The 13,093-nt window shown below is 31.4% G+C and overlaps 1 protein-coding gene across 1 annotated transcript in view; it reads left to right on the top strand.

The window, feature by feature from the left end:
• LOC139519739 (protein mono-ADP-ribosyltransferase PARP6-like) overlaps positions 1 to 13,093 on the top strand; it is a 44,397-nt gene that overhangs the window by 19,297 nt on the left and 12,007 nt on the right. The window contains exons 13-22 of the mRNA XM_071311983.1: positions 180 to 272; positions 2,563 to 2,688; positions 3,430 to 3,563; positions 4,739 to 4,787; positions 6,408 to 6,520; positions 7,859 to 7,931; positions 8,322 to 8,426; positions 9,971 to 10,034; positions 11,602 to 11,686; positions 12,703 to 12,819. Coding sequence (XP_071168084.1) covers positions 180 to 272; positions 2,563 to 2,688; positions 3,430 to 3,563; positions 4,739 to 4,787; positions 6,408 to 6,520; positions 7,859 to 7,931; positions 8,322 to 8,426; positions 9,971 to 10,034; positions 11,602 to 11,686; positions 12,703 to 12,784 — 924 coding nt within the window. The 3' untranslated portion in view covers positions 12,785 to 12,819. The remainder of the gene's footprint in view (positions 1 to 179; positions 273 to 2,562; positions 2,689 to 3,429; positions 3,564 to 4,738; positions 4,788 to 6,407; positions 6,521 to 7,858; positions 7,932 to 8,321; positions 8,427 to 9,970; positions 10,035 to 11,601; positions 11,687 to 12,702; positions 12,820 to 13,093) is intronic.

Raw genomic sequence — 13,093 nt, 5'->3', positions numbered from 1 at the left:
AAGTCATTATTTTAATAAGCAAGGGCAAAGTATAAATCAATTTTTTCAAAACAGTTTACATTTTTTGAAAAATGTAAAGTTCCCTTTTAAAGTTTAATACTTCAAGCTTTTGATTTGAAGTTTCATTATATTTTCCAACTATTTATAAACATGCATACCTATACTGTGTTTAATTTTAGCCCGCAGTATGTTCCAGAGAGTTATGTATATTTGCCTTCCAAACATTAGGTGTCATGAGTGATGCTGCTGAAGATATTGCTACTGGTGCTGAGGTAAGTATTATTCTTTTTATGTAACCTGAAAATCATGCATGCAATTGGCTGTTTCAGAAACTTATGCATTCTGAGTAATATTTTCAAAAGCTTATACCGAAACATTATGATGGGTTTAAACGTTCTAAACAATACAAATTCAACCAATGATGTAATGTTATTTTCATTTTGGTGTACGAACAATGAGATTACCCATAGTCCTTTAGACACTGAGTTTCATTTTGGTGTACGAACAATGAGATTACCCATAGTCCTTTAGACACTGTGTTTCATTTTGGTGTACGAACTATGAGATTACCCATAGTCCTTTAGACATTGAGTTTCATTTTGGTGTACGAACAATGAGATTACCCATAGTCCTTTAGACACTGAGTTTCATTTTGGTGAACGAACAATGAGATTACCCATAGTCCTTTAGACATTGAGTTTCATTTTGGTGTACGAACTATGAGATTACCCATAGTCCTTTAGACACTGAGTTTCATTTTGGTGTACGAACAATGAGATTACCCATAGTCCTTTAGACACTGAGTTTCATTTTGGTGTACGAACTATGAGATTACCCATAGTCCTTTAGACACTGAGTTTCATTTTGGTGTACGAACTATGAGATTACCCATAGTCCTTTAGACACTGAGTTTCATTTTGGTGTACGAACAATGAGATTACCCATAGTCCTTTAGACACTGAGTTTCATTTTGGTGTACGAACAATGAGATTACTCATAGTCCTTTAGACACTGAGTTTCATTTTGGTGTACGAACAATGAGATTACCCATAGTCCTTTAGACATTGAGTTTCATTTTGGTGTACGAACTATGAGATTACCCATAGTCCTTTAGACACTGAGTTTCATTTTGGTGTACGAACAATGAGATTACCCATAGTCCTTTAGACATTGAGATTCATTTTGGTGTACGAACAATGAGATTACCCATAGTCCTTTAGACACTGAGTTTCATTTTGGTTTACAAACTATGAGATTACCCATAGTCCTTTAGACACTGAGTTTCATTTTGGTTTACAAACTATGGGATTACTCATAGTCCTTTAGACACTGAAAAGGCAAATTGATTTAGAAAACATGTATACTGAAGCATAACTGATTATTTCCTTTCATTAGAGACAAAAAATTGTGATGAAAACTTTCCTTGTACAAAAAGTTTTGTAAAATATCAAACTATATAAGTATACTATCAGCAACAAGAGAAGAGGCTGTGTGGAAGATGTGAAAATTGCTCACTTGTTACAACTGAACATTTTCAAGCTGTAGACTAAAAATATTTTTTTAATCAGTACGAGCAAACAAGTTTAAAGAAAGTTTACCTTGTACAATTATTGCTGTAAACCTTTAAACTACATTTGTATCAGTAGTCCGAGATTACACTGATGTCCAACAGCTTTTTTGCCAGACAAGCTGCAGACCAAATATTAGATAATTCTCTTCAATGGGAGTTGAGAAAAGTTTGTTCATGGTTACAATGTGTGGTGTAAAGTTTCAAACTATTGTCAAATAAGAAGTGAATGCACACCTGATGTAAAGATTGATAACTTGCAACAATTAATATTATTATGCTGCAGATGAAATACTAAACATTTCCCCTTAGAAGATCATAGAAGCCAGAAAAATGGTGACGAAAATTTTACTTTAATCATGAGTGATGTAAAGGAGTAGGTTCGATAATGCCCTAAAATGGCCCTCTTTTTTACCTTAAAATTCAAAGTAGCATTTATTGACTTATATCCCAATGATTCCTAGCTAATTCATTGACGAGATAGGAAACAAGCATTTTGTTGAAAATTTATGTTTCTGCGTTCTACTGATGATGTCACAAACAGTACTCATTTTTATTTTCAAGAAAATCAATGAAAATTGGTAAATTTTGCATTGATTATTGGACAGGAAACATAGAGCGCATATGTCGACAGAAAAGATCTTTGAACACAATGTTTGTAATGACATTTTGCAATTTTTACTTGAATATTTAGTTTGTCGACGCCTGCGCTCTATGTTTCCTGGTCCTTAATTTGGTTGAAATCCGGCAAATTTTTCCAAACTTCGTCAAAATCTCTTATTTTGACCTATTTTTGATGTAGAAATCAACGTTTAAGAATAAAATTTGATACAAATAGTTCTATTTTACTTTCTCACGTGACTTTAAGACAACTTAAAACATATTTCATCTTATACCATTCAATTTTATAATTGGGGCCAAATATAGCCCTTACCAAACTTAATCCTTCCAAACAATAAGTTATGATTATTTTTGTTTTTGTTTTTTCATTGCAGGTAGTAGATTTATTATTAACCATGACAAAGGCTGCAAGTAAACATAGTAGACGCAACATAATATTTGACCCATATCCAACAGTTGTAGATCCAAGTGACCCTAATGAACTAGCTTTAAATCCTAAAGTAAGTTATAGCTGAATTAAAAATATTGAAATTATTGATATATTTTCAATCTATGATTGAATCAGAAATAATTTTATAAATTAAGCAAAAACACTTCTTTGTTTGAAAAAAGTTGGTTCTGGTAGAGTCTGAATTTTGTGATTTCTAGGTTCATACCTGTTCAGTAGGTATATTTTCCAGTTTGTTGTGTCTCTGTTTGTGATCATTCTTTAACAGATGGAATTTAGGGGTGGGTATATATTTTTGCAATTTTATTGCTTAACTAAAAGTACTGATGAATAAATCGATATCTAACCTGTGGAGATCTGTAGAATTTTTTTTTTTTAAATTTACATTTATACCTGATAGTTCATCAAAGATACCAAGCTCATAACTATTTACTCCAGGCCTTGTGGTCATAAAACTTTCGAGCACGTTTATTGTACTCAGATTCAGAAATCAACCAATCAAATTTTATACTCTGAGTAATTAGTAAAGTTTTATGACTGAGAGCCAAGACATACATTTCTTCTACATATAATACTCATCAGTAGCACTATATCAAACCAGTTAGAATTCTAAATTTAAAACAAAATCAAAGAGCATCAAAAACCAAAAATTCAGAAAAGTTGTGTCGAGTACAGCTAAGGCAATATATGCCTGGGAGTAGACAAACTTAAGTGTTTCAAATATTTCAAACAAGTTTTTATTTGTTTTATGGCTTTATCAGACTTATTGAGATTTTTTGTCTTTATTTTGCAGCATAAAGATTATGATGCTGTAGATAAAATATTGAAGCATGTTATGTCAATGGAACAAATGACAGCATTGTCTTCTGGTGATATCAAGAAAACATTAGATTCTAAAAATAAATTATGTTATCCTTTACTTCAATGGTGAGTACAGATTCTAAAAATAAACTATGTTATCCTTTACTTCAATGGTAAGTACAGATTCTGAAAATAAATTATGTTATCTTTTACTTCAGTGTTGAGTATATAATATATCCTTAATGATTTACTTACTTGTTTACTATTAAATTGATATTGAATAACTCAAATTGATATCAAGCGATATCCTCTTCTCATTCATTATGTAACCTATAAATACATATGTTTTGGAGTTTAGTATGGCCTCCATTATGACTGAGCTAGTGCACAGTTTTGTTGAGGGGCCAGATGAAGAAGTCTTTGTATGTGGGATTTTCACGCTGTGTTGAAGACCTATTGGTGGCCTTCGTTTGTTTTTTGCTCTTTGGTCCGGTTGTTGTCTCTTTAACTCATTCCCCACTTCCTTTCATTTCTAATTTAATATTTTCACTTTTACTAAAAAATAAATATTTATAGAATATGTATTTATAGCATGTATAACATAAATGGGTTAAAAACAAGCAACAATTTTTTTTTACAATGTTGCTGATGATCTGTTTTATGGTAAACCATAAGCAACAACCATGCCCTCAGTTTAGACTTACATGAGGTAAATTCAACTTTCTGTCACAACTTTATATGAGGGACTGGATGGGGTTATATTTTATGTCGAGCCTGCTACTTTTGTTGCAAAAGCGAGACATAGCGATCCTACATTCTGTTGTTGACAGCGTGCTCAAATATTCACTCTGGTTAATATTAGGCAACATTACATACAGTCTGCAGTTAAAGTTCTTAAATAGATATGGGAAGATGTGGTGTGAGTGCCAACGAGACAACTCTCCATCCAAATAACAATTTTAAAAAGATTAAACCATTATAGGTCAATGTACGGCCTTCAACACGGAGCCTTGGCTCACACCGAACAACAAGCTATAAAGGGCCCCAAAATTACTAGTGTAAACCATTCAAACAGCAAAACCAAGGGTCTAATACATTTATTAGGTTCTTAAAATAGGCAAGACACTGGGTTCTTTATTCTTCATTTCTGTTGTCCATTACTCTCTATTCTGTAAATTCTAAAACCAATGTTATGCTGTTAATTTGTTTGGCTAATTGTTCTATATTCTGTTAATCCCCTCCAAACTCTGTTATATGACAAATCACATAAAATGGATCTAATATATGTATTATTTTTTCAGGATTATTACCAGTAATAGGTCTCATATTGTAAAATTAACCCCAGAAAAGGTAAGATGTATAAATTATACTTGCATTTGAATTAAGCTTTAAGTCGCGTTTGAATTAAGCTTTCAAGTTGTCACTACCATGATAAAATATTTGCAGTATTTGAGCACATTTACAACTTCAAGCTTTGTGCTATAACAATTCAGATGTATATTTGTTAGACTCAGATCGATTTCCTGTCTCTAATCGACGCCCATTCCTCAAAACGACGTCAAAATCTGACATCACATTCACACATCTAAGTCAAATTGTTTTATCCTCTTATTGACGTCCAATATTCTGACATGTATTTTCAAAACAACGTCCAATTGATTGTAGTCTTCTCTAATCGATATCCAATATCAATTAATGATAAAATAATAAATTGCTGCACTTACACTTATACATGTAATTGCCTGTAGTCAAGTGGTTATCGTTGGCATATTTGTTTTTTGGACTTCTTTTGTTATAAGTTAAAATTTAGTTTCTATCGTTTTACATGTTTGATATCGTGGCCTTTAACTTCAGTCTTTATCGTTGTTGAAGGATGTACAGTTGCCTATAAGATGTAGGAAGATGTGGTATGAGTGAACAATTCATCCAAGTCACAATTTATAAAAGAAAACCATTATAGGTCAAAATACAGTATTAAACACTAAGCCTTGGCTCACACAGCAAGCTATAAAGATAAAGGAATATACAATGTATAACTGCTTACATTCACTTCATTTGCACTCCCATGTATAGTTGTCAAGTTAGCAATCACACCAAATCTCATTGTTTTTTGTAAGCTCTTTAATTATATAAAAATTGATATCACAACCTGTAAACATTGGTAATACATTAAAAAGAAAAATAATATATCTTATTTGCCATGTAAAGTATGTTAAGGTTGTAAAAATATTGACCTAGAACTGTCTTTACAACTCTCTCGGACAATCCATGTTTCAGTTCTGTTATAAACTTTTTTGTCCCCATTTCGGCAGTTTTGTTCATTTGTTTTAGATGTTTTTCAGTTTTAAATGGCATTTAGCCCAAAATGTCTCGGCGTTTGGATCTTTCCATAGGTCCATTAAAACAGACATTGATTAGAGAAGCTAAAAATTGGACGTCAATTAGAGAGGGATACAATTGGCTGTTGATTTGGAATCATATTTTATTGTGACGTCAGCTTTGGACGTAGATTTAAGGAACAGATGTTGATAAGAAACTGGACGTTGATCTGAGTCTTACATATTTACATATCCTAAAAATCATTTGCAAGTTTTAAAAAAATCAATGTATGTTGTGGAATGAGGCAAATGCTTTACTTACAATGGCAGTACTGGGAATTTGTGCATAGTTTTTTTAATATGTCCATTTTAGAATTATTAAAACCAGATTATAAATGTATGGTAAATGTTAGAATAAAAAGATCCCGTCTCCTCAGTCTTTATTATCATGAACATTCTTGCAAGTAATTTACACAATCCTGCAGGTATTGTGATTTTTACAAAAAAACAACAACACTTATCAAATTAATTATATTACATTATAAAGAAAAGGTTATCATAAGATAGATAAAGGTTTTACTTTATATTGTTTTATGTGTTAATTCAGATCCACTGTCATATTGTAGAATTATTTTGTTTTTCTTATTGTTAGAGAATACCATTTATGAAGACACCATTCCAGTATTTGTTACTCAGCAGTCCACCTGCAAAAGAGGCTGCATTTAGAGAAGCTAAAGAAAAATATGGCAGTACTTTTGCTTTTCAGTATGTAGATTATCATTAGTAGTATTCTGTAGATTTATTTTATTTGTGGGGTACCCATCTTCATGGATTTAATGGGCATGGGTATGTTCTATGGTCAGGTTGCTGTCTCTTTGGCACATTCCCAATTTCCATTCTCAAATTAATATGGGTAGTCTATATATTTTCTATATGCAGACTTTGAAGAAAGCATAAAAATAAAAAAAAATTCTTTGATCAACAAAAGTCATTACACACAAAATCAAACAAATGCACAGTTATTTATAATTTGGTGAGATAGGTGTCAGCTAACAGATCGATACAAACAGGTGTCACCTCTGTTCTATATTTATTCTAAAACTATTGTAACTGCCAATTTTGCTTTCTTATGGCAAATTTTCAAGTCAAAGTAATTCACTTTTGATGTTCTATAAAATTTATAATAATTTTACTTTTAAAGTTTGGGGTCTTTTAAAACCATACAATCTGTTTAATAATAGTAAAAAAAAAACCAAAAGAATTATGGAATTTTAATGAAAGAAAAATTTGAAATAAAAGTGTTTATATGAATGACTTCTGATAAATGTTATATGAGAAAATGATATGTGTTTAAACTTTGATGAAGAACTTGGCCCGAAAATCTTAAATCAACTTAGAAATCTAAACACATTCAAATGTGATAATTTTACTATAAGGGAGACAACTTTTATTTGAATCAATGAAAGATGAAGAGTCCCATGCAGTCTGTTTTCAAATTTAATTTCAGTACAATTTTGTAGAATTAAATGAATAAAACATTTATACATTACATGGATGTAATGGCGGATATTATGATGTATTTTCTGTCATCTTTGTATTATAAAAGTTAGTATACTTAAAATGCATGAAGTATAATAAATCTGGAATTTATTAGGTTAAATTCTAATCCCCTAACACTGTTTCTTTTCAGCATAACACATCTATAGGAAGGCATGCTAATATCATATTAATACATTGAAAACTTTTGATGGTAGTTCAACAGAAATTTGTCTGCTCTTCTTGAATAGATGATACATTATAAAATGAAATTAAGAAGATTTTTTTTATTGCTGGAATATTTGCTTTATAAAAGTACAAAACAGTAAGAGTATCTATTTTGTATAAATGATTCTTCGCACCAAAAATTCAAAAACAATTTAATATTAAGTTATATATATGAGTATTGGTAAAGATAACTAATGAAACTGTAACAGAAATAACTGGCATTTGCATTCTGTATACCAGTTACTATGGTTGCTCTTGGGTAATACTGAATGTAAAAATTGACATGATTTCCTATGATAAAAAGAAACCATGTAATAAAATCTGTGTATATTTTTGCAGTGGTTCAGCTGTAGAAAACTGGCATTCTATAATTCGACAGGGTTTAATAGTAGCATCTGGAACCAGTAAACAGGTTAGTATGACAATTATGTATAAATTATAACATGAAATCATTGCTTAATGCAGGACAACCTAATGTAGATCAAAAGAATGAATATGAATATAGTACTATAAATGAGGCCTCTGTGACCAAGTGGTCTAACTAGTGTAACTATTGTATTGCTAGCCTGTAAACACTGAGATTTTGAAGTCAATCTTAATTGACTACCGATTGACAGTTTTCCTACTGTGGGTCAGTGGTTCTCTAGATGCACATTCTCCATGATTTGTTATAGATGAGCGCATAAAGTCATACACATACTTCCTGTTAACTAAAATGCCAATATGTTTATTTTTGTTCTTTTAGGGAATATTTTAAAATTTCATGAGATGATATTTGTTTATGTATAAATTACTATTATAGGTAAATGGTGCAGCTTATGGTAAAGGAATCTACTTAAGTCCTAATGCAGGGACATCATTTGGTTATTCTAGAATGTATGCTAGTGGGGGAGGCAAAAAGAAAGAGGTAAGTTAGAAAAACTAGTAATGGATGAAACAAGACAATGTTTTTAAAACATTTTGCAGTCATATATTGGTATGATGTTGGTGTCTTCGTCGTCATCGTTGTCGTCCTTCAAAGACACATTGGTTTTCGCACTATAACTTTAGTTTCAGTAAATAGAAATCTATGAAATTTGAACACAAGGTTTATGACCACAAAAGGAAGGTTGGAATTGATTTTGGGAGTTTTGGTCCCAACAGTTTAGGAATTAGTGGCCAAAAATGGCCCAAATAAGCATTTTTCTTGGTTTTTGCACATAAACTTTAGTTTAAGTAAATAGAAATCTATGAAATTTAAAAAAACACAAGGTTTCCAAAGGGTCCAAAATTAAACATTGTTTGATTTCAACAAAAATTTAATTCTTGGGGTTCTTTGATTTGCTGAATCGAAACATGTACTTAGATTTTTGATTATGGGCCCAGTTTTCAAGTTGGTCCTAATCTGGGTCCAAAATTAAACTTTGTTTGATTTCAACAAAAATTGAATCCTTGGGGTTCTTTGATATGCTGAATCTAAACATGTAGTTAGATTTTTTATTATAGGCCCAGTTTCCAAGTTGGTCCTAATCTGGGTCCAAAATTAAACTTTGTTGAAATTGTTTGATTTCAACAAAAATTGAATCCTTGGGGTTCTTTGATATGCTGAATCTAAACATGTAGTTAGATTTTTTATTATAGGCCCAGTTTCCAAGTTGGTCCAAATCGGGGTCCAAAATTAAACTTTGTTTTATTTCAACAAAAATTGAATATATGGGGCTCTTTGATATATGCTGAATCTTACCATGTATTCAGATTTTTGATATTTGGGCCCAGTTATCAAATTGGTCCACATTGAGGTCTAAAGGGTCCAAAATTGAACTTTATTTGATTTCATCATAAATGGAATTCTTGGGGTTCTTTGATATGCTGAATCTAACCATGTATTTAGATTTTGGATATTGGACCATAAAAGGTAAATGTGCTATTTAAAATTTTTAAGTTTTTAAGTTTAAGTTCGTAGACCACATTCATTCTGTGTCAGAAACCTATGTTGTGTCAACTATTTAATCACAATCCAAATTCAGAGCTGTATCAAGCTTGAATGTTGTGTCCTTACTTGCCCCAACTGTTCAGGGTTTTACTTGCCCCAACTGTTCAGGGTTCGAACTCTGCGGTTGTATAAAGCTGTGCCCTGCGGAGCATCTGGTTTATGTTATATCTTCAAAGACAGAAAAGATATTACAGTCATTCCTTAAAGGGTAAAGATAGAAGAATAGGTAATCCGAAATTTTAATTTTATAACAAATTGTTCAATAATAAGTTTGACAAACTGTTATATTTTGTATTCATTATAGAGTATGTTTGAGGTCAATATATATGGATATATTGACCTGAAAGAAGTATACTGACTCAGTGCTCACTGAGGGGGAAGTTTAACATATGACTATTATATAAATTCTGAATGAATCAAATAAGTTAGAAATATACAAATTAATGATATTTTCAAGTATAGCATGTTTTTTATTTCAGAACAGATCAGAAAGATTTTTAAGAGGGGATAATAACACATTGTTTTGTATAGCTTTATGTGAAGGTGAGTCTCTAGTATTTAATCATATATTTATACGAATAGATTTGTCAATAGAACTATGATAAACATCATTCAATGGCAACCACTAAATTACAGTCTTGACTTGGTGCAGGCACATACAGAATGTGCTGGGTTTAACATAATTGCAAGTACTCAACCCCTCCCCTTTTCATTGGACAGTAGTGTAAGAGCACAATATAAGACAATTCTGTAAAAGTCAGTTTTAAATTGCTTAACTTATTAAATTTGCTTAAAACACAAAAATCAACTCAAGGACAAAAAAACACAACTTCTATATAAATGCAAAATAACAGACATTTACTAAGACCATGGAAGTAATATTTAGAAGGAATAACAACGACTAATTAGCATGTATTTATAGCATGCTGAGCTCTGTACTAAAGTCATACGATTTCATCCAATTATAGTCTCAGCGGTAAGACGCCTTTGGTTACTATCTGCATTACCGCGGTTGTAAAAGGCATCTGGAATTTCTTATCAGTCACGTGGTTTTATCGAGTCCGGTAATTATAGCGCACCTGTGGGAAATCCCTAGTTTATTTATAACAAGGTAGCGCTGTATCACATAGAATATCTACCTTTAGAAAGAAATCGAATGGTGAAAAAAACTTGAAAAACGGACGAGAATTGTTCAAACTACAGCAGTTTAACATGGAAAATTGTATTTAATTTAGCATATTTTTGCTTTTTACCGTTTGTTTTAAACTGTTCTAAAAGTATTTTCCGGTTAAAAGCGGATCCCGAGTTAAACAGTTAAATACCGATGAATCGATCAGGTTTCACATGATGTTTAACAAAATAATGTAGGCATAGATTTTTTTACTGTTGAAATGTGCAAAGTTAATCGAGATTGAACCGATAAGTGTCAGTGATTTGATCGATCACATGCGGAGAATAAACTTCCATGCCAGATATTGAACCAATTAACGAGTTATTGAAAGATGGGCGGTAACGCAGATGAAACCTTTGAAGTGACGACGATGTTATTCCTTCCAATATTACTTCCATGCTAAGACCTAGTCAAAAACCAATTATTACTACAACAAATAATTATAAAATCATGTTTCCCCAAGCAAAAAATACATGCACATCCAACAGATTTAAAACAAAATAGAAAAAAATGCCTAGCCTTAAAAACATAATACAGTCATATCATTACATGTCCATTGTAACACTTTCACAAATTATGCAGTATGGTCCAGCAGATTTGTTTTTATATTGTATATGTATAACAATATCATTTACAATTTATGGTTTAAAAGCAGAAATGCACAGCAACAAAATTTCACAAAACCTACATTATGGTTTTATTATTAATATCCTTGTAATACCAGTTGTTTAGGATTTTATGGGGAAAGGTAAAGCGTGAATTTCATTGTTTAATGGAGCGCAATTTTTTTACAGGCCTGATTTTGTGGTTTTGGCACAAGTAAACAAATTGTGCTCCATTAAACATTGAAATTCACTCTTCAATCCAAGAGGAGAAAAAAATGAATTCACAGTATTTGAATGCATTGTATATCAAAGAAAAATTGCATTTTATTTGCAGTGATAACATGGCCACAGTTGAAGAAATCAGGTCAGATTTGGGTTTGTCCGGAGAGTGATTACGTTTGTACAAGATTTTTCTTTGTGTAAGTATAGCAATCAAAAGACAGAAATAGAATTGAATTATTATAAATGAAGTTCACAGCAGTATCAACTTGTAAGTTACTGATTTTTGGTATGCAGTTGGAATGGCATTGTAACTTCCCAACTACATGGAAAATAGTTGACCTTCCTTTGCAGATATTGTCAATTGACTTAAAGTTTTGCTTAGTTTACAAATGTTAAAGTTTCTGATAAGGTCAATGATATTTGGCATGTAGTTTAATAAGCATTAGCACATCTCATATCCATAGGGATTATTTAAACTTTCCTCCTTCAGTTATGGACTACAGATTCGCAAATTTTTACATAATTTAATTAAAGTTTTTGATAAGGTCAGTTTGTACCAAACCACTAATGATAAGTCAATACTTGTTGAAGTTTGAAATTAGGTCAGTTTTAAGAGAATCATATAGGTCAATGATAATTGATATACAGTTGTATTAGCAGTAGTATATCTTATTTTATCGCTATTTTGTGCATTTTTCCTTTGATCTTTTTTTGTGATAATTTTCATATCATGCTCCTCCCTTGAGATGGAAAATTATTGCTAGAAACTAAGCAGGCACGTGGCGTTGCTAACGAAATTGACATGAAATTGACAACCTTGTCATAGGTAAAATAGCGATAAACAGATTATCATTGATCTTCTCAACTCGATTGCCTTTCTCGCTTTCGCCGTCCCGGCTCAAGCGAGAATATCAATCTCGTTGAGATGATCAACGATAATCTATAATTCTAGAACAAAATTTGGCCCTGAACCTTCATTCATGGTCTATTGACGTGTATTACGTGAAATCGGTAAAAAAGATCAATGTGCAAGAAATTTTTAATTGTACGTTCATCGTGAAATAGCAATTTTATTTCGTGTTCTTCCGTGCAGATACTCCCCTTTGTGCCCCTCTTTTAATATCAACATTTGCATTTGACTATCAAAATAACACTTGTGAGACATATATTTCTCTGTGTCAAGTTAAGGAGTTATATTTTTCTTTATTTTTAGATACGAAGAAGCAACAGGACATGAAAATATAGACACACAACAGAAACAGTATAACGAGGCTATACTAAAGGCATTGAAATAAAAATTATTTATAGACATCTTGGAAAATACAGACAAGTAGGTTTTGTATACAAAAGTACTGTAAATTCAGAAATTATTGCAATGATTTTATTGATGCCAAAAAATATGGTAGTATCAGGTCAGCAATAATAAAAACTTGCAGTCATAATTTCAGAAGTGATCATTCTTAAAACTTTTTCATTCACATTTATTGAATTTAAACTTTTTTCACTTTTTCAAGGATTCACAATAATTAATACAAACATTTTTAATTTCTAAATTTACAGTACTTATATATTAGCTAACCTTGCCTATAGGGCCATGTGAGCTT

This window comes from Mytilus edulis, chromosome 4, assembly GCF_963676685.1.
Source record: "Mytilus edulis chromosome 4, xbMytEdul2.2, whole genome shotgun sequence".
Classification (NCBI taxonomy): Eukaryota; Metazoa; Mollusca; class Bivalvia; order Mytilida; family Mytilidae; genus Mytilus; species Mytilus edulis.
This window is presented reverse-complemented; position numbering and strand designations above follow the sequence as displayed.